The sequence below is a fragment of the Somniosus microcephalus genome, chromosome 17 (genome assembly GCF_052327205.1).
Source record: "Somniosus microcephalus isolate GS21.2 chromosome 17, FLI_Smic_1.0, whole genome shotgun sequence".
NCBI lineage: Eukaryota > Metazoa > Chordata > Chondrichthyes > Squaliformes > Somniosidae > Somniosus > Somniosus microcephalus.
In genome coordinates, this window is record NC_141003.1 from 6,486,791 (window position 1) to 6,509,014 (window position 22,224).

The 22,224-nt window shown below is 51.7% G+C and overlaps 1 protein-coding gene across 1 annotated transcript; it reads right to left on the reverse strand.

Annotated features, from left to right (window-relative positions):
- Positions 1 to 4,304: 4,304 nt before the first annotated feature.
- ndufa12 (NADH:ubiquinone oxidoreductase subunit A12) lies at positions 4,305 to 20,811 on the reverse strand. The gene is made up of 4 exons (XM_086009841.1): positions 20,663 to 20,811; positions 12,340 to 12,422; positions 11,139 to 11,226; positions 4,305 to 4,585 (listed from the first exon to the last, which is right to left on the reverse strand). Exons 1-4 carry the CDS (start codon positions 20,749 to 20,751, stop codon positions 4,405 to 4,407), a joined length of 441 nt encoding a protein of 146 aa, XP_085865967.1. The 5' UTR covers positions 20,752 to 20,811; the 3' UTR covers positions 4,305 to 4,404.
- Between the last annotated feature and the right edge of the window lie 1,413 nt (positions 20,812 to 22,224).

Here is a 22,224-nt window from a genome sequence, read left to right on the forward strand (position 1 = left end):
CATGGACATTTACCAACCGCTGAGGGCGATGTCACTGTCACACCAGGTGGAGTGTGTCACTGCCAAGTGTGGAAGATAGAGTAGATACAGAGAGAATGTTTCCACTTGTGGGGAAGAGCATAACTCGGAACCATCAATATAAGATAGTCACCAAGAAATCCAATAGGGAATTCAGAAGAAACTTCTTTACCCAGAGAGTGGTGAGAATGTGGAACTCGCTGCCACAGGGAGTGGTTGAAGCGAATAGTATCGATGCATTTAAGGGGAGGCTGGATAAGCATATGAGGGAGGAGGGAATAGAGGGTTACGCTGATAGAGTTAGATGAGGAAAGACGGGAGGAGGCTCGAGTGGAGCATTCATGCCGGCATGGACTGGTTGGGCCAGGTTCTGTGCTATATATCCTATCTTCTCCTCCTTCTTCTTAGGCAGTCCCTCAGAACCGAAGATGACTTGCTTCCACATTAAAAATGAGTTCTCAGGTGACTGATGAGTCCAATGCAGGACCTACAGTCTCTGTCACAGGTGGGGCAGACGGTGGTTGAAGGGGCGGGTGGGTGGGGTGCTTGGGTTGACGTGCGCTCCTTGTGCTGCCTGCGCTTGGCTTCCACTTGCTCCCGGCGAAGAGACTCGAGGTGTTCGGCGCCTTCCCGGATGCTTCTCCTCCACTTTGTGCGGTCTTGGGCCAGGGATTCCCAGGTGACGGTGGGGATGTTACACTTTTTCAAGGAGGCTTTGAGGGTGTCCTTGAAGTGTTTCCTCTGCCCACCTGGGGCTGTCTTGCCGTGCCGGAGCTCCGAGTAGAGCGCTTGTTTTGGGAGTCTCGTATCGGGCATGCGGACAATGTGACCCGTCCATCGGAGCTGATCGAGCGTGGTCAAAGCTTCGATGCTGGGGATGTTGGCCTGAGCAAGAACACTGACGTTGGTGCGCCTATCCTGCCAATGGATTTGCAGGATCTTGCGGAGGCAGCGTTGGTGGTACCTCTCCAGTGCTTTGAGGTGCCTGCTGTACATGGTCCATGTCTCTGAGGCATACAGCAGGGCAGGTATCACTGTTGCCCTGTAGACCATGAGCTTAGTGCCGGGTTTGAGGTCCTGGTCTTCAAACACTCTCTTCCTCAGGCGACCGAAGGCTGCACTGGCACACTAAAGGCGGTCCAAGGTCATCCCATCCTCTGTCGTCGAATTACAGTATGCAGACGATGCTTGCGTCTGCTCTCACTCGGAGGTCGAACTCCAAACCATCATAAACACCTTCACCGAAGCATACGAGAGCATGGGCCTTACACTAAACATCCGTAAGACAAAGGTCCTCTACCAACCTGCCCCCACCACACAGTGCTGCCCCCCGATTATCAAAATTCACAACAAGGCCTTGGACAACGTGGACCACTTTCCATACCTCGGGAACCTACTGTCAACAAGGGCAGACGTCGACGACGAAGTTCAACACCGCCTTCAATGTATATATCCTATGCACAGCTAAACAAGGTCTTCTGTCTTTCATATCATACGGGAACATAGGAATTGCTGGATGAAAAAAGACCACAGTCCATCTAGTTGACCTTCTACCATCCTGGGAGTCCCATGATACAATAATGTTGTTGTTGACTAATCACAGCGATCAATCTCTATCAATTAATCTACAACAGACCCAGACATGAGGTGAGGAAACCCCCAGTGGTGGAGAGCTTTGGGAACCAGAGGTCCACAGCCACCTGTTCCTCCCAAGGGGTGACCTGGAGCCTAGGAACCCAGATCGCAGGGGCTCAATCTTCAAAAGAGCTATGATTGGGGAGCATTGATCTCGTGTGGAGGGAACAGAGACGGTTTCCACGTTGAGACGATGGACAAATGGGAGCAATTCATTATTGGCGTCTGCTACACATTGCAGGAAGTTTCCCGCAAACTGTAGGACACCCTGAACACAGCGACAGGCTGGAAGATTGCCACAGCATTAGGATGCTAGGAAGAGCTTTCAAGGGCATTAGTGCCACTGCTCCAATAGATTCTCTGAGGGTCAGCTTGAATGTGACACTAGCACAAGGCTTCCAAGAGCTCACTGGGACCGTTCAGTCTATGACACCAATCCGCGGCACTTCTCAGCCTGTGCCCAGCACCAGAGGGCTGCAAGGAGTGCACGCAGGTGTCACCATCTCTCCGGAGAGAGGCAATGAGCCTGCAGTCCTAAGGCCCCTTCCAATACCTTCACATCAGGGAGCTTCAGACAGGGGACTGGACCCTTTGACACTGCCAAGAGAAGCTGCTGGAAGTCAGTCCCTCTGGGACTGCAGCTACCCTGAGACAAGTCACCTCAGGCCTCTTAAGGCCCCACCCCCAACCGTTCAATAGTACCACACTCAGGGAACACCTCATATGAGCAGTGGACTAGGTGCTTGAGCAAATTCGGTAGCTGGCAGAAGGTGGCGGCAAGTAGTTACATGGAATTACTGGAATGTACAGCACAGAAACAGGCCATTCAGCCCAAGCCAGCGTTTATGCTCCATCCATCCTCATCTAACTATCCACATAACCCGCTCTAGTGCCTTTGTATCCTTTTTATATAGTGACCAGAACCGTACACAGTACTCCAAGTGTGGTCTAACCAAGATTTGGTACAAGCTTAGCATAACTTCCCTACTTCTCAATTACTCTAGAAATAAACCCTAGTGCTTGGCTTGTAGATAGGGTTCATGGATTTTTTGGCACCCTTTGTTGAATATTATGCTGGAAAGTAAACACAGCTTGTTCACAGTTCATTTCTGTGTAAGTTTGCAACTTTGCGCAGAAATAAATAGGCAGAAGCCTTTGTCAGTGAGTGGTGTTGGAGGGTGGGAGAGAACAGGCAGGGGTGAAGTGCCTTTACACAGAAACCCCACAGTGCAGATAGAGGCCATTTCGGCCCATCGAGCCTGCACCAACACATATCCCACCCTATCCCCGTAACCCCACGTATTTAATCCCCCTAACACTAAGGGTCAATTTATCATAGCCAATCAACCTAACCCACACATCTTTGGACTGCGGGAGGAAACCAGAGCACCCGGAGGAAACCCATGCAAACACGGGGAGAATGTACAAACTCCACAGTCACCCGAGGCCAGATTCGAACCCAGGTCCCTGGCGCTATGAGGCAACAGTGCTAACCACTATGCCACTGTGCTGCCCTGGTGTGTCAACGATTATTCATTGAAAGCACATGTTGTGTCTTCCTTTGTCTGGCTGTTGGTTCTCCGGTTACATGTTGTCTGGTCCTGTGCACCCTCCTTATGCTTTGAGTTCTTGGCCCTTCCTCACCGTCTTCAGCAGTACTAACTAGGAGCGGGCAGCAGATGTGGCCTTGCCAGCATCACCTACATACGAACAACAAATCAAGAGGAGGAGAATAAAACAGAGAAAGCCTTTTTGAGGAAAATGGACGAGCGACGGGAAATAGGGGAAGCGTGAGGCCACCCACCTTTATGGGAGGGAAGTAGAGGATACAGGGGTTGCGCAGGTAGTTGGAAGGAGAGGTGGACTAGTGGTGGGAATGAGGGTGTGGTAGGAAGGATGGCGGCCACTGGGAAGGGGTAAGGGACAAGATGAGAGTGAAGGAGATATGGAAGGACTAGTGAGGAGGTGATGGGAAGGGAGCTGCCGAGGGCCACAGTTTCCTCACTTCTGCTGGAAAAGCAGCCAAGAGCTCCCGCCCCCCCGCGTGTAATTTCTCCAAGGTGGATTCTGGTTTGAGCCCCAGGTGTCAGCCATGGCTCAGTGGGTAGCACTTCCACCTCTTAGCCCCACTCCTGAGGCTTGAGCACAGAATCCAGACCGACACTCCCAGTGGAGTACTGAGGGAGTGCTGCACCGTCGAAGGTGCCTCGTTTCAGATGGGACGTTAAACCAAGGCCCCGCCTGCCCTCTCAGGTGGATGTAAAAGATCCCATGGTAAGAGCAGCAAGGGAGTTCTCCCCGGTGTCCTGGCCAATATTTATCCCTCAACCAACATCACTAAAACAGATTATCAGATCATTTATCTCACTATTTGTGGGATCTTGCTTTGTGCAAATTGCCTGCCGTGTTTCCTACATTGTAGCAGTGACTACACTTCAAAAGTACTTCATTGGTTGTGAAGCGCTCTGTGACATCCTGAGGTGAAGGTGCTGTGCCACAAGTCTTTCTTTTTAGGAATAATTCTGGTCCAACTGTTTCTTTTTTATGTACTGGAAAATCTTACCTGTTTCTGACTGCATAATCACATACAATTTTAAAAACAAAATCTATGTTTGTCGATCCATACAGTGACAGACACTAGACAAAGGAAAATGTGTACATTACAACTTTATTAGTGCTAGATGTCCACACAGACAGAGTGAGGGCAAAATGGAAAGAATAATTTACAGTGAAGGTTGTCCCAGGGCCTGCTCACTTGCCGCTGGTTTGCGGTGGGACCCACTCGTGAATCTTCTTGCGGGTGGTGGAGTAAGGTACGTATTGCCCCGGTGTACCACTCATGTTAAACTGGTGAGTCTTCCAGATGAACCTGCGCTCGACAGGAGGGTGTGTAGTAGGGGGATGCTCGGTACTGCAATGAATCCAGCCATGCCTAAGGGAGGCAGGGAGCACAAATACAATCAAAAGACAGGCTCAGAAACTTCAAAAACACAAAGTAGTGCCCAGCTGGGTCTTGTTTACATTAGATGGGCATTTTGCGTGGTCTCCACCTGGAGCAAGGACCAAGCAATCAGCAGCCCTATTCAACAGACAGATACAAGACCCCTGACCCACCAGGCTGGAAGGGAAGGCACTGGCTAACAGATGAGGAAATGTGGAATGCACCCACCCCTTGATGCATCACCATCACCTTCCCACCATGGCAAGAAAAATGATCCAACACAACGACAAGGTGGAATAGTCCCTAAGCCCAGCTAACAGCTCCTCCCCTTCCAGTCACCATGCAGCATGTTCGACAGTGCAGCACTCCCTCAGTACTACACCAGTATATAGAGACTCGCTGCATCAATGTGTGCTCCTGGAAAGATCATGTACAAGAACAAAATCTACAACTGCATCAATATGTAAACTTGGCTTAATATACAGGTATGTGAAGAGAAAAAGATTGGTAAAGTCAAGCATGGGTCCCTTGCAGTCAGAATCAGGGGAATTTATAATGGGAGCAAGGACCGGGTACTGAATTTGGATGATCAGCCATGATCTCATTGAATGGCAGGGCAGGCTCGAGGGGCCGAATGGCCTACTCCTGCTCCTATCTTCTATGTTTCTAATGTTTAATGAAGATGGAAATTCCCAGCTCTGCTCGCTAGTCTGTGCGGAGTTCACTGATCTCAGCTGTTGAGGGCAGTACACGGGTGGGGCCAATTAGGGACCAAAAAGATCTTCCTGTGGGGGCAAAGGGCATGACTGAGGTACTAAATGAGTACTTTGCATCTGTTGTCACTAGAGAAGAGGATGCTGCCAATGTAACAGTGAAGGCGGAGGCAGTAGCGATATTAGATAGGATAAAAATAGATAAAGAGGAGGTACTTAAAAGGTTGGCAGTCCTCGAAGTAGAAAAGTCACCCGGTCCGGATGGGATGCGTCCTAGGTTAGAAGGGAGTAAGGGTGGAAATTGTGGAGGCTCTGGCCACAATCTTCTAATCCTCCTTAGATCTGGGGAGTGGTGCCAGAGGAATGCAAATATTTCACTCCTGCTCAAAAACAGGGAGAGGGATGAACCCAGCAACTACAGGCCAGTCAGCCTTGCGTCGGTGGTGGGGAAACGTTTAGAAACAATAATCCGAGACAAAATTAATTGTCACTTGGAAAAGTATGGGCTAATAAATGAAAGTCAGTATGGATTTGTTAAAGGCAAATCGTTTTGACTAACTTGATTGGGTTCTTTGATGAAGTAACCAAGAGGGTTGATGAGGGCAGTGCAGCTGATGTTGTGTACATGGACTTTCAAAAGGCATCTGGCCAAGTACCACATAATAGACTTGTAAGCAAAGTTAAAGCCCAAAGGATTAAAAGTGTGGATATGGAATTAGCTAAGGGACAGAAAGCAGAGAGTAGTGGTGAACGGTTGTTTCTCAGACTGCGGGGAAGTATACAGTGGTGTTCCCCGGGGGTTGGTATTAGGACCACTGCTCATTTGGATATATTAATGACCTGGACAAGGGTATACAGGGTACAATTTCAAAGTTTGCAGATGACACAAAAACTCTGAAATGTAGTAAACAATGAGGCGGATAGTAACAGACTCCAGGAGGACACTGACTGGTGAAATGGGCAGACACGTGGCAGATGAAATTTAATGCAGAGAAGTGTGAAATGATACATTTTAGTAGGAAGAATGAGGAGAGGTAATATAAACACAGGGGGTGCAGGAACAGAGAGTCCTGGGGGTGTATGTACACAAATCTTTGAAGGTGGCAGGACAAGTTGAGAAGGCTGTTGAAAAACACACGGGATCCTTGGCTTCATCACTAGAAGAATAGAGTACAAAAGCAAGGAAGTTACACGAAACCTTTATAAAACACTGGTTAGGCCTCAGCTGGAGTATTGTGTTTAATTCTGGGCACCGCACTTTAAGATAGATGTCACGGCCTTAGAGAGGGTGCAGAGGAGATTTACTAGAATAGTATCAGGGTTGAGGGACTTCAGTTAAGTGGTTAGACTGGAGAAGCTGGGGTTGCTCTCCTTAGAGCAGAGAAGGTTAAGGGATTTAATAGTGTGTTCACAATCATGAATGGTTTTGAGCAGATTAAATAAGGAGAACATGAGGATTATTTTTTAAGCAAGCCGTGGTTGTGATCTGGAATGCGCTGCCTGAAAGGGCGGTGGAAGCAGATTCAATAATAACTTCCAAGAGGGAAGTGGAGAAATACTTGAAGGGGAAAAAATTACAGGGCTGTGGGTAAAGAGCAGGGGGGGGGGGGGGGCGGCTAATTCAAAGAGCTGGCACGGGCATAATGGCTTGAGACAGTGCGAGCTCTACACTGGGGCTCGGTTGGTGAGACAGTGCGGGCTCTACACTGGGGCTCGGTTGGTGAGACAGTGCGGGCTCTACACTGGGGCTCGGTGGGTGAGACAGTGCGGGCTCTACACTGGGGCTCGGTTGGTGAGACAGTGCGAGCTCTACACTGGGGCTCGGTGGGTGAGACAGTGCGAGCTCTACACTGGGGCTCGGTGGGTGAGACAGTGCGAGCTCTACACTGGGGCTCGGTTGGTGAGACAGTGCGGGCTCTACACTGGGGCTCGGTTGGTGAGAGTGCGGGCTCTACACTGGGGCTCGGTTGGTGAGACAGTGCGGGCTCTACACTGGGGCTCGGTGGGTGAGACAGTGCGAGCTCTACACTGGGGCTCGGTTGGTGAGACAGTGCGAGCTCTACACTGGGGCTCGGTTGGTGAGACAGTGGGAGCTCTACACTGGGGCTCGGTGGGTGAGACAGTGCAAGCTCTACACTGGGGCTCAGTTGGTGAGACAGTGCGAGCTCCACACTGGGGCTCGGTTGGTGAGACAGTGCGAGCTCTACACTGGGGCTCGGTTGGTGAGACAGTGCGAGCTCTACACTGGGGCTCGGTGGGTGAGACAGTGCGGGCTCTACACTGGGGCTCGGTGGGTGAGACAGTGCGAGCTCTACACTGGGGCTCGGTTGGTGAGACAGTGCGGGCTCTACACTGGGGCTCGGTGGGTGAGACAGTGCGAGCTCTACACTGGGGCTCGGTTGGTGAGACAGTGCGGGCTCTACACTGGGGCTCGGTGGGTGAGACAGTGCGGGCTCTACACTGGGGCTCGGTGGGTGAGACAGTGCGGGCTCTACACTGGGGTTCGGTTGGTGAGACAGTGCGGGCTCTACACTGGGGCTCAGTGGGTGAGACAGTGCGGGCTCTACACTGGGGCTCGGTTGGTGAGACAGTGCGGGCTCTACACTGGGGCTCGGTTGGTGAGACAGTGCGGGCTCTACACTGTGGCTCGGTTGGTGAGACAGTGCAGGCTCTACACTGGGGCTCGGTGGGTGAGACAGTGCGAGCTCTACACTGGGGCTCGGTTGGTGAGACAGTGCGAGCTCTACACTGGGGCTCGGTTGGTGAGACAGTGCGGGCTCTACACTGGGGCTCGGTTGGTGAGGAAGTGCGGGCTCTGCACTGGGGCTCAGTTGGTGAGACAGTGCGAGCTCTACACTGGGGCTCGGTGGGTGAGACAGTGCGAGCTCTACACTGGGGCTCGGTGGGTGAGACAGTGCGGGCTCTACACTGGGGCTCGGTTGGTGAGACAGTGCGGGCTCTACACTGGGGCTCGGTGGGTGAGACAGTGCAAGCTCTACACTGGGGCTCGGTGGGTGAGACAGTGCGAGCGCTACACTGGGGCTCGGTGGGTGAGACAGTGCGGGCTCTACACTGGGGCTCGGTTGGTGAGACAGTGCGAGCTCTACACTGGGGCTCGGTTGGTGAGACAGTGCGGGCTCTACACTGGGGCTCGGTGGGTGAGACAGTGCGGGCTCTGCACTGGGGCTCGGTGGGTGAGACAGTGCGGGCTCTACACTGGGGCTCGGTGGGTGAGACAGTGTGGGCTCTACACTGGGGCTCGGTTGGTGAGACAGTGCGAGCTCTACACTGGGGCTCGGTTGGTGAGACAGTGCGGGCTCTACACTGGGGCTCGGTGGGTGAGACAATGCGGGCTCTACACTGGGGCTCGGTGGGTGAGACAATGCGGGCTCTACACTGGGGCTCGGTGGGTGAGACAGTGCGAGCTCTACACTGGGGCTCGGTGGGTGAGACAGTGCGGGCTCTGCACTGGGGCTCGGTGGGTGAGACAGTGCGAGCTCTACACTGGGGCTCGGTGGGTGAGACAGTGTGGGCTCTACACTGGGGCTCGGTTGGTGAGACAGTGCGAGCTCTACACTGGGGCTCGGTTGGTGAGACAGTGCGGGCTCTACACTGGGGCTCGGTGGGTGAGACAATGCGGGCTCTACACTGGGGCTCGGTGGGTGAGACAGTGCGGGCTCCACACTGGGGCTCGGTTGGTGAGACAGTGCGAGCTCTGCACTGGGGCTCGGTTGGTGAGACAGTGCGGGCTCTACACTGGGGCTCGGTGGGTGAGACAGTGCGGGCTCTACACTGGGGCTCGGTGGGTGAGACAGTGCGGGCTCCACACTGGGGCTCGGTTGGTGAGACAGTGCGAGCTCTGCACTGGGGCTCGGTTGGTGAGACAGTGCGGGCTCTACACTGGGGCTCAGTTGGTGAGACAGTGCGAGCTCTACACTGGGGCTCGGTGGGTGAGACAATGCGAGCTCTACACTGGGGCTCGGTTGGTGAGACAGTGCAGGCTCTACACTGGGGCTCAGTTGGTGAGACAGTGCGAGCTCTACACTGGGGCTCGGTTGGTGAGACAGTGCGAGCTCTACACTGGGGCTCGGTGGGTGAGACAGTGCGAGCTCTACACTGGGGCTCGGTGGGTGAGACAGTGCGAGCTCTACACTGGGGCTCGGTTGGTGAGACAGTGCGAGCTCTACACTGGGGCTCGGTTGGTGAGACAGTGCGGGCTCTACACTGGGGCTCGGTTGGTGAGAGTGCGGGCTCTACACTGGGGCTCAGTTGGTGAGACAGTGCGAGCTCTACACTGGGGCTCGGTGGGTGAGACAGTGCGGGCTCTACACTGGGGCTCGGCGGGTGAGACAGTGTGGGCTCTACACTGGGGCTCGGTTGGTGAGACAGTGCGGGCTCTACACTGGGGCTCGGTTGGTGAGACAGTGCGGGCTCTACACTGGGGCTCGGTTGGTGAGACAGTGCGGGCTCTACACTGGGGCTCGGTTGGTGAGACAGTGCGGGCTCTACACTGGGGCTCGGTTGGTGAGACAGTGCGGGCTCTACACTGGGGCTCGGTTGGTGAGACAGTGCGGGCTCTACACTGGGGCTCGGTTGGTGAGACAGTGCGAGCTCTACACTGGGGCTCGGTGCCCATGGATTATGAAAGGGAGAGAATGGAATTGGCCAGGGCTCCTGCTCTTGCTCCGGGCACATGACAGGCGTCAAGATTGGGAACTCATGATACTTGCTGCAGTCTGCCCACACCCACTGTCAGAGCTGCCACGTTACCGATAGCCACTCGGACCAGATTCCCGGAGAGGGCCATGTGCCCACGGAACCAGACCCCAAGCAATAGATGCCTTCAAGGGAGGAAGGAGAAAACTGGTAATGAAAAATAGGCGAGGAATAAAAAAAGGAATTTACACAAGGCTCTTGAAAAAAGGCAGACAAGTTCCCTGGTGCTTGACAAACTCAGCATGGTCAAACTAAAATCATAGAACCATAGAATAACACAGCACAGGAGGCCATTTGGCCCATCGTGCTAGTGCCGGCTCTTTGAAAGAGCTACTAATGAATCTGCTTCCAGCACCCTTTCAGGCATTCCAGATCACAAGTTACAATACTCATACAAGCCTAACAGAAACTGTTCAGTGAAAACTGTAAAAACCAATTACAGGAAACTTTCGATTAACCGGCCCCTAAATAACCGGAAATGTCGGTTAACCGGCAAAATTCAGGAGTCGGTTTCAGCTAACTTTTATTACTTGCACAGCAACAAATTGAGGAAGGCAAGGGTTTGGCTGCAGCTGTTGCTAAGCTACAGAGACGCTTGCAACTTGGACTTTCTTCTGAGCAACAGGGTTTGTTGCTTCATACGGAGCTCTAAGGTCCATATCTTTCACTATAGCGTTCGGTTATCCGGAATTGTTGCTGAACCGGCACGACGTCGGTCCCGGCTGTGCCGGATACCAGAACGTTTCCTGTACGTGCGTGCACACAGATACAAAATGTCATTGCAAAATGAGTGTATTCAAGACTCAGATTGATAGATTTTTGGGCACTAAGGAAATCAGGGGATATCTTTTGCTTTTATCCTTGTTTCCCTTTCCTCTGTCTCCCTGCTCAGGTTCCCAACCCCCTGCCATTTCAGTTTAAACCCTCCCCCAGAGCACTAGCAAACACTCCCCCTAGGACATTGGGAGTTGTTCCAGCTCCCCACTGTATATACAGTGTCCATGCTGAGAGTGAATCACCGAGCTGAGCTAACACAATGTTAGATAAAGTGGAGCATTGTGAACTAAGCGTTTCCACAACTGCAGAAGCAAGCTCTGAATATGACTGAGGTTTACCATTCTGGAGGGACCATGCTCCCGTCCACTTCCCAGTATGTGTTCTTCCCATTCATCTCTTTGGTATATTCAACCCATCTATGTCGACCTGGAAATCAGAACAATAACTAGAGTCAAAAAATACCACATTCAAACTAATGAACCTGTCTCAACAATGCCTGGACGGATTGGTTCGGCCGGAATGTGCACCTTTCTCCTTCACAACACAACAGTTGTTATTACAGACCTCGCAAAGTACTGGTTATATCCACCAAGCGCCTGTGTTCCCAGGGAATCAGCACGGTAAGGGTTATGCAGGCTCGGAAGCAAAACTGGCTTATTAAACTGAAGACAGCATATTACAGAACTAAGGATGAACACAGTAAATGTAGATACAGTAGGGAAGTTGCAGAAAGGACTGCAAAATGGGGTGAAGAAATGATCAGCAGTAGCCAAAGGGGGATCATTTTAAGTTTGAGCGACAGTGTGAAATGGGCAGTATCAGATTGGCCTACCATTATACACCTCGCCTGATTTCCCTTCTCATTAACTCGGGAGAGATGGATAACATGCAAAGAAACATAGTCATTGTTGTAATGTAGGGAAATGCAGCAGCCAATTTGCATACAGCAATGTCCCACAAACAGCAAGCACACTGTTTTAGAGATGTTGGCTGAAGTCCCCATGTCTTCGAAATAGTGCCCTGGGATCTTTTACGTCCAGCTGGAGGGGGCAGGCGGGGCCTCAAGTTAATGTATCATCTGAAAGACGGTACCTCCGACAGTGCGGCGCTCCCTCAGTACTGCCCCTCCGACACTGCGGCGCTCCCTCAGTACTGCCCCTCCGACAGTTTAGCGCTCCCTCAGTACTGCCCCTCCGACAGTGCGGCACTCCCTCAGTACTGCCCCTCCGACAGTGCGGCGCTCTCTCAGTACTGCCCCTCCGACAGTGCAGCACTCCCTCAGTACTGCCCCTCCGACAGTGCAGCACTCCCTCAGTACTGCCCCTCAGACAGTGCAGCACTCCCTCAGTACTGCCCCTCCGACAGCGCAGCACTCCCTCAGTGTCAGCCTGGATTATGGGCTGAAATCTCTGGAGTGGAACTTCAACCCGCAACCTTCTGACCCAGAAGCAAGAGTGCTACCACTGAGTCAAGACTGACACGAGTAGGCTATACATTGCAACGAAGCAACAACTGTACTGATCAGTAAACAGTGCTTACCAAAGAAGTATCGCTTGTCTTCATAATATTTGTTTCCATACTTGTCTTCACCAATCAGTTTCCCAGTTTTTAGGTCACTCGTTCTATAAAATCAAAGAGAAACCCGATTGATGGCAGAGGTGACAACATTCCAGCCGAAGAAAAATAATCTTCATTTATAAAAATTCACACAGGTATTGAAAATGGTGACAAAAAGAAAATACTGCAGATGCTGGAAATCTGAAATAAAAACAGAAAATGCTGGAGATACTCAGCAGGTCAGGCAGCATCTGTGGAGAGAGAAACAGAGTTAACGTTTCAATTCTGACGAAGGGTCATCAACCTGAAACGTTAACTCTGTTCCTCTCTTCACAGATGCTGCCTGACCTGCTGAGTATCTCCATCACTTTCTGTTTTTATTAGTGAAAATGGTTGTCTTGGATAACAGCACAAGGAACCTATCTCACCAAACTGTGCTGCAATCAGACATGCCAATCTGCAACACTCGGGAAAAACTGGCAAACAGCTTCAAAAAAGACTAGACACAGCGGCCCCAAAAAGAGCAGACAACTCAAATAGTGAACTATAACGGACACACAGCCCTGTGTCGAAGGCTGCTGCTTCAAGGCTAAAAACCCTTTCTATTACACTGGATTCCAGGATTTTTATTGTTTTTTTCTTGGGATTACAGTCGACAATTCAGTTTGTTTTTCTGTGAAATCTGAAACCCAATGGCCTTGTGTATGATGTACAAAAAGCAGTCACAATGGGAGTGCAGTGGGTCAGTGCTGGAGGATGTCCTGGAGGGGTCAAGGACACAATCTCTTTGGTTAGAGTTGAGAAACAATAGAGGTGCCATTACACTACGAGGTGTATTCTACAGGCCACCAACTAGTGGGAAGGATATAGAGGAGCAAATTTACACAGAAATTACAGAGGTGCAAGAACTATAGAGAAGTGATAATGGGGGACTTCAACTATCCTAATATAGACTGGGATAGGAATAGTGTAAAGGGCAGAGAGGGGGGAGAATTTCTGAAGTGTGTTCAAGAGAACTTTCTTGATCAGTACATTTCCAGCCCAACGAGGAAGGAGGCATTGCTGGATCTGGTTCTGGGGGCTGAGGTAGGTCAAGTGGAGCAAGTGTCAGTAGGGGAACATTTCTACTGAGGCAGTCCCTCGGAACCGAGGATGACTTGCTTCCACATTAAAAATGAGTTCTCAGGTGACTGATGAGTCCAATGCGGGACCTACAGTCTCTGTCACAGGTGGGGCAGACGGTGGTTGAAGGGGCGGGTGGGTGGGGTGCTTGGGTTGATGTGCGTTCCTTCCGCTGTTTGCGCTCGGCTTCCGCTTGCTCCCGGCAAAGAGACTCAAGGTGTTCAGCGCCTTCCCGGATGCTTCTCCTCCACTTTGTGCGGTCTTGGGCCAGGGATTCCCAGGTGTCGGTGGGGATGTTACACTTTTCAAGGAGGCTTTGAGGGTGACCTTGAAGCGTTTCCTCTGCCCACCTGGGGCTCTCTTGCCGTGCCGGAGCTCCGAGTAGAGCGCTTGTTTTGGGAGTCTCGTATCGGGCATGCGGACAATGTGACCCATCCATCGGAGCTGATCGAGAGAAGTCAAAGCTTCACTGCTGGGGATGTTGGCCTGAGCGAGAACACTGACGTTGGTGCGCCTATCCTGCCAATGGATTTGCAGGATCTTGCGCAACATTTAGGGAACAGTGATCATAGTATCATAAGGTTTAGATTAGCTATGGAAAAGGACATGGAGCAATCTAGAGTAAAAATACTTAATTGGAGGAAGGCCAATTTCAGTGGGTTGAGAACAGATCTGGCCCGGGTAAATTGGAATCAAAGGTTGGCAGGCAAAACTGTAATCAAACAATGGGCTGCCTTTAAAGAGCTGATGGTTCGGGTACAGTCGAGGTACATTCCCAAGAGGGGGAAAGGCAGGGCAACTAAAGCCAGAGCTCCCTGAATGACGAAAGAGATAGAGAGTAAGATGAAGCAGAAAAAGGGGGCGTAGGACAGATGTCAGGTTGAGAATACAAGTGAGAACCAGGCTGAATATAGAAAGTTCAGGAGGAAGTGAAAAAGGAAATAAAAGGGGCAGAGAGTGAGTGAGAGAATAGAATGGCAGCTAACATAAAAGGGAATCCAAAAATCTCCAATAGGCATATAAATAGTAAACGGGTAGCAAGAGGAGGGGTGGGGCTAATTAGGGGCCAAAATGGAGACCTACACATTGAGGCATGGCTGAGGTACTAAACGAGTACTTTGCATCTGTCTTCACCAAGGAAGAAGATGCTGCCAAAGTCATAGTGAACGAGGAGGTAGAGGAGATACTGGATGGGATAAAAATTGATAAAGAGGTACTAGAAAAGCTGGCTGTACTTAAATTAGATAAGTCACCAGGACCAGGTGGGATACATCCTAAACAGTTACTTGGACAAGTGTGGATTAATTAAGGGAAGCCAGCACGGATTTGTTAAAGGCAAATCGTGTTTAACTAACTTGATTGAGTTTTTGATGAGGTAACAGAGAGGGTTGATGTGGGCAATGCTGTTGATGTGGTGTACGCGGATTTCCAAATGTCGTTTGATAAAGTGCCACATAATAGGCTTGCCAGCAAAGTTGAAGCCCATGGAATAAAGGGGACAATGGCAGCATGGATACGGAATTGGCTAAGTGACAGGAAACAGAGAGTAGTGGTGAACGATTGTTTTTCGGACTGGGGGAAGGTATACAGTGGGGTACAATCCTGAAGTGTGTGCAGGAACAGAGTCATTGAAGGTGGCAGGGCAGGATGAGAAAGCGGTTAAAAAGGCATACGGGATCCTGGGCTTCATAAATAGAGGCATAGTGTACAGAAGCGTGGAAGTTATGATGAACCTGTATAAAACACTGGTTCAGCCACAACTGGGGTATTGTGTCCGATTCTGGGCACCGCACTTTAGGAAGGATGTGAAGGCCTTGGAGAAGGTGCAGAAAGATTTACAAGAATGGTTCCAGGATTGAGGGACATCAGTTATGTGGATAGACTGGAGAAGCTGGGGTTGTTCTCCTTAGTGCAGAGACGGTTGAGAGAAGATTTGATAGAGGTGTTCCAAATCATGAAGGGTCTAGATAGAGTAGATAGAGAGAAACTGTTCCCATTGGCGGAAGGGTTGAGAACCAGAGGGCACAGATTTAAGGTGATTGGCAGAAGAACCAAAGGCGACATGAGGAAAAACTTTTTTACTCAGCGAGTGGTTAGGATCTGGAATGCGCTGCCTGAAAAGGGTGGTGGAGGCAGACTCAATCGTGGCTTTCAAAAGGGAATTGGATAAGTGCCTGAGGAAAAATAATTGCAGGGCTCCGGGGAAAGGGCGGGAGAGTGGGACTAGCTGAGGTGCTCTTGCAGAGAGCCGGCACGGGCGTGACGGGCCGAATGGACTCCTACTGTGCTGTAACCATTCTATGATTCTACAAGAGCTGCTAGTTAGCCACAGACAGACTTTTACAGGTTAGAAAATCCTCATGGATTTCACAGCTTGCACACTTTAACTTAATTTCTTTACCCAGAGAATGTGGAACTCACTACCACAGGGAGTAGTTCAGACGAAGAGTATAGATGCAGTTAAGGGGAGGCTAGATTAGCATGAGGGAGAAGGGACTAGAGGGTTATGCTGATAGTTAGATGAGGAAAGACGGGAGGAGGCTCGTGTGCAGCATGAATGCCGGCATGGACTGGTTGGGCCGAATGGCCTGTTTCTGTGCTGTACATTCTACGTAAGTTACACCCCATAATCCGTTAGTTGCATTATAGGGAGGGGGGGGGGGGATTCAAGTGCATTTAGAATCAGAGCTCTAATGGTGCTACATTTATTTCCGCCCACAGTTTGAGAACATTTCACCCAGACAGGAAATTTTGATTGCGTGCATTTTCCAGCATGTTGAAGTGTCCGAAGACACTTCTTAGTTTCTTAAACTGGGGTCTGCACAGCCTTTCCAGGTAGGCCGCGAAATAAGCCAATGAGCGGCAGCCGGAGACGTGCGGCGATTGGATGATGGTCACGTATGTTGGCGAGCCTGTGGGTTATTGCCGAGAATCCTGAGCAGACCAGTGGCTGCCCATCGCTCCCACGAGCGCCTCCTCGCTTCCAACCGTCACCGCACTCGCCCGGGAATATTTCAAAAGCTTGCCAACGTGCTGCTAATGAGCGATGTGATCCTCATCCAATCGCCGCGTGACGGCTCGCCAGCGAGCCAATGAAAAGTTAGCCATTTAGTCGAGAGTTTTTTTTTCTATAAAACCTTCCCTGTGGGCATGAGCGGCAGAGAAAGGAAATAAACAAAGAGATTTGGCTATGGTAGCTGAGACAGGAGGAACATATCTTCTTCGAAATATAGAGCATCTAAAGAAGCCAGCCAGGGTCTCTGGACTAGTCTGCAGTTATACTGCATGCTGTGAGCTTAAGTTGATGTCTTACAACCGGGGGACTTTACAACAACAACTTGTATTTCTACAGCGCCTTTAACATACTAAAATGACCCAAGGCGAGTCACAGGACAAAAAATTTGACACCGAGCCACATAAGGAGAAATCAGGGCAGGTGACAGGGAATTCCAGAGCTTGGGGCCCAGGCAACAGAAGGCACGGCCACCAAAGGTGGAGCGATTATAATCAGGGATGCTCAAGAGGCCAGAATTAGAGGAGCGCAGATATCTCAGGGGGTTGTGGGGCTGAAGGAGATTACAGAGATAGGGAGGGGCGAGGCCATGGAGGGATTTGAAAACAAGGATGAGAATTTTGAAATCGAAGCGAGCACAGGGGTGATGGGCGAACGGGACTTGGTGTGAGTTAGGACACGGGCAGCTGAGTTTTGGATCACCTCAAGTTTACATAGGGTAGAATGTGGGAGGCCAGCCAGGAGTGCGTTGGAATAGTCAAGTCTAGAGGTAACAAAGGCATGGATGAGGGTTTCAGCAGCGGATGAGCTGAGGCAAGGGCGGAGGCGGGCGATGTTACAGAGGTGGAAATAGGCGGTCTTAGTTATGCCGTGGTTATGTGGTCGGAAGCTCATTTCAGGGTCAAATATGACCCCAAGGTTGCGAACAGTGTGGTTCAGCCTCAGACAGATGTTAGGGAGAGGGATGGAGTCGGTGGCTAGGGAACGGAGTTTGTGGTGGGGACCGAAAACAATGGCTTCGGTCTTCCCAATATTTAATTGGAGAAAATTTCTGCTCATCCAGAACTGGATGCCGGACAAGCAGTCTGACCATTTAGAGACAGTGGAGGGGTCGAGAGAAGTGGTGATGAGGTAGAGCTGGGTGTCGTCAGCGTACATGTGGAAAGTGACGCTATGTTTTCGGATGATGAAATAAAGCCAGCTGCTGCGGGTCATCTGTAAAGGGGAGAGCGGTTAGCCGTCCGTGGGAGGCCCTTGGCCAGGACGGTACTGTTGAATGTTTTGAACATATATTGCACAAGAAAGCTTCAAACAGGAGAAAGCAGACACACCCTTCTCACTGATATGTCACTAAATACCTGTTTTCTTAAAAGTGTTATTAAAACGCTCTTTACATGCAGCACTATCATATTCTGAGTATTAGAACAGTCCATGCCCGCGTGCAGCAAGACCTGGGCGATGTTCAGGCTTGGGCTGATAAGTGGCAGGTAACATTTGTGCCACGCAAGTGCCAGGCAATGACTATCTCCAACAAGCGAGAGTCTAACCACCGCCCCTTGACATTCAACGGCATTACCATCGCCAAATCCCCCACCATCAACATCCTGGGGGGTCACCATTGACCAGAAACTTAACTGGACCAGCCACATAAATACTGTGGCAACAAGAGCAGGCCAGAGGCTGGGTATTCTGCGGCGAGTGTCTCACCTCCTGACTCCCCAAAGTCTTTCCACCATCTACAAGGCACACGTAAGGAGTGTGATGGAATACTCTCCACTTGCCTGGATGAGTGCAGCTCCAACAACACTCAAGAAGCTCGACACCATCCAGGACAAAGCAGCCCGCTTGATTGGCACCCCATCCACCACCTTAAACATTCACTCCCTCCACCACCGGCGCACCGTGGCTGCAGTGTGTACCATCTACAAGATGCACTGCAGCAACTCGCCAAGGCTTCTTCAGCAGCACCTCCCAAACCCGCGACCTCTTCCACCTAGAAGGACAAGGGCAGCAGGCGCATGGGAACACCATCACCTCCAAGTTCCCCTCCAAGTTACACACCATCCTGACTTGGAAGTATATCGCCATCCTTCATTGTCGCTGGGTCAAAATCCTGGAACTCCCTCCCTACCAGCACTGCGGGAGTACCTTCACCACACGGACTGCAGCGGTTCAAGAAGGTGGCTCACCACCACCTTCTCAAGGGCAATTAGAGATGGGCAATAAATGCTGGCCTTGCCAGCAACACCCACATCCCATAAACAAATTTTAAAAATATAGTGGGCCGGAATTTAGGGTGGGTAAGAACGGCGAACGAACAGCGCTCGCTGTTATCACCCCTTTGAAACTGACCGCAACTTCAGGATGTAGTGCATGCGCTTCCTAATGCGGAAATCCTGAAGTTGGGGTCAGTCATTTACTGCCCCGACACTGGCTGCACTGCCCCACCACTGGCTGCACTGCCCCACCCACACCCGGCAATCAGTGAAACCGACAAACACTTGGGCTTTTCCACGGTAATATCGCTGCTAAATACCCCATTAAATGATAGGCCTTGGTGGATTAGGTGGAACTGGGGTTTTAACAGGGTATTGTCTGTTAAACAAATTTGTTCTGGGCCGGAAAAACTTATTTACATTTTGTGGAGTGTCAAATTTCTCCATTATGATAAAAATTACAATTTTTAGGAAACTTTAAAAATCATATTTTTTAAAAGTTTGTTCATGATTATTTCAGGTTCTTCCTAATCCCCATGTGAGGGCCCCAATCTTTGATTTGCTCTGTAACATTTTTTAAAAGTCTGAAAAAAAGCAACTTCTTCACTTCCTGGTTTGCTGTCTGTGAGAATTCTGCATTGTGATTGGCTGCTCAGACAGCTTGTTGGCATCACAGCAGCATCGCATTAGGGATTCCCCACTATATGACACAGATCTCACTTACACATCGAAAAAGGCAAACTTCTCGCCGCAGAGATCGTAAGATCTTTGTGGGCAGCTTTCTTCGGTGCCAGTGGTGACCACTGACCGCAAATTCTGGGCCAGTGTTATAATTTAGATGGAGGGTCCGTGATTAATAACCCGCTTGAAAAGGGGTCCCTCCAACCAAAAAAGTTTGAGAACCACTGGTATAAGATATGAAACCAACATAAGTTAAGCTGTATTTAAAAACATACTTAAAATAAAAATATTATCTTAATCACTTTTTGCCATTTGACCTCTGCTCTCAGCTCTTTCACTGATCTTTAGGTTAGAGTCATTGTTACTCTAATATCCAAACCTCTCCCCTCTACTGGTTTAAAGTCCTTGCTACTCTGTCTGTTTCTCCCTTTGTATTGCTCTGTCCCTTTATCTTCCACCCGTCTATATTTCTCTCTCAGGGTGACCCTGTCTCTCCCTCTCATTTCCCCTCTCCCTCGCACATTCCCTCTCTCTCATTTCCTCTCTCCCTCTCATTTCCCCTCTCCCTCACACATTCCCTCTCTCTCATTTCCTCTCTCCCTCACACATTCCCTCTCTCTCATTTCCTCTCTCCCTCACACATTCCCTCTCTCTCATTTCCTCTCTCCCTCACACATTCCCTCTCTCACTCACACATTCCCTCTCTCTCATTTTCCCTCTCCCTCACACATTCCCTCTCTCTCATTTCCCCTCTCCCTCTCATTTCCTCTCCCTCGCACATTCCCTCTCTCATTTCCCCTCTCCCTCGCACATTCCCTCTCTCTCATTTCCTCTCCCTCGCACATTCCCTCTCTCTCATTTCCCCTCCCTCGCACATTCCCTCTCTCTCTCTCATTTCCCCTCCCTCGCACATTCCCTCTCTCATTTCCCCTCTCCCTCACACATTCCCTCTCTCATTTCCCCTCTCCCTCACACATTCTCTCTCTCATTTCCTCTCCCTCACACATTCCCTCTCATTTCCTCTCCCTCACACATTCCCTCTCTCTCATTTCCTCTCCCTCACACATTCCCTCTCATTTCCCCTCTCTCTCTCTCTCTCTCTCATTTCCCCTCTCCCTCGCACATTCCCTCTCTCTCATTTCCCCTCTCCCTCACACATTCCCTCTCTCTCTCTCTCAGGGTGACCCTGTCTCTGTGATTTTCCGCCCTCTCTCCGCTACTCTGACACAGCATCAAATCCAATCTGTTTCGAGCTGAGTCCTCCTGCTCTCACCTCATCACCTTCCAAAAGGCGCCACGGAGGCCGCCGTGACTCCAAAACTGGGCCCAGCCCCGTCTGAATACAGGGAGGATGTCCGCCATCTTCCCGCCGGCTCCCCGCGGCCCGGCTCCGCCCCACAGCGCCCCCCGCGGCCCGGCTCCGCCCACAGCGCCCCCCCGCGGCCCGGCTCCGCCCCACAGCGCCCCCCCCCCCCTGCGGCCCGGCTCCGCCCCACAGCGTCCCCCCCCCCTGCGGCCCGGCTCCGCCCCACAGCGTCCCCCCCGCGGCCTGGCTCCGCCGCACAGCGCCCCCCGCGGCCCGGCTGCCAGCTCCGCCCACAGCGCCCCCCGCGGCCCGGCTCCGCCCCACAGCGCCGCCCCCGCGGCCTGGCTCCGCCCCACAGCGCCCCCCGCGGCCCGGCTCCGCCCCACAGCGCGCCCCCGCGGCCTGGCTCCGCCCCCCGCGGCCCGGCTCCGCCCCACAGCGCCCCCCCCCCCTGCGGCCCGGCTCCGCCCCACAGCGTCCCCCCCCCCCGCGGCCCGGCTCCGCCCCACAGCGCCCCCCCCCCGCGGCCCGGCTCCGCCCCACAGCGCCCCCCGCGGCCCGGCTGCCAGCTCCGCCCACAGCGCCCCCCGCGGCCCGGCTCCGCCCCACAGCGCCGCCCCCGCGGCCTGGCTCCGCCCCACAGCGCCCCCCGCGGCCCGGCTCCGCCCCACAGCGCGCCCCCCGCGGCCTGGCTCCGCCCCCCGCGGCCCGGCTGCCAGCTCCGCCCACAGCGCCCCCCCGCGGCCCGGCTGACAGCACAGGCGATCAGCAGTGTGTGGACATCGAATTTTACTGCACAGAAACAGGCCATTCGGCCCAATAGGTCTATGGCGGTATTTATGCTCCACATGATAGAGATGTGTTTAATCTCTTCCCAAATGAAATTTATCCAGTAAACCAAAAGGAGATAATTTATTATGGCCCAAAAATTGCGGTCGGCCGCGTAACTATGGATTGCGCCGCCGACCTACGGAAAGAACACAAACTTAGCTTGTGCGAGCCCCAGAACGGAGACTTGCCCTTCAGCGCGCAGCATCTGACATCAGGAAGGCCAGGAGCGCAGCGCACAGCCTATGCACAAGGGAAGACGTGCCCACAAAAGCTGTCAGAACTAAGCCACAGAAAGCTCTTTCAGTCTCTTCCATTGAAATTACATTTTGGTAAAACCTTTTAACAATTTCCACCATTGGTTCACCAACAGGTCCATCCTCGCGGCACCTCGCCTTGCCTTCCCAAACCAATTGAGAAACAAAGACTCATTACTTGACTAGTTGATTCTCAAGGGCAGCATGGTGGCATAGTGGTTAGCACTGTTGCCTCACAGCGCCAAGGATCCGGGTTCGAATCCGGCCTTGGGTGACTGACTGTGGAGTTTGCACATTCTCCCCGTGTTTGCGTGGGTTTTCTCCGGTTTCCTCCCACAGTCCAAAGATGTGCGGGTTAGGTTGATTGGCTGTGATAAATTGACCCTTAGTGTTAGGGGGATTAAATACATGGGGTTATGGGGATTGGGTGGGATATGTGTCGGT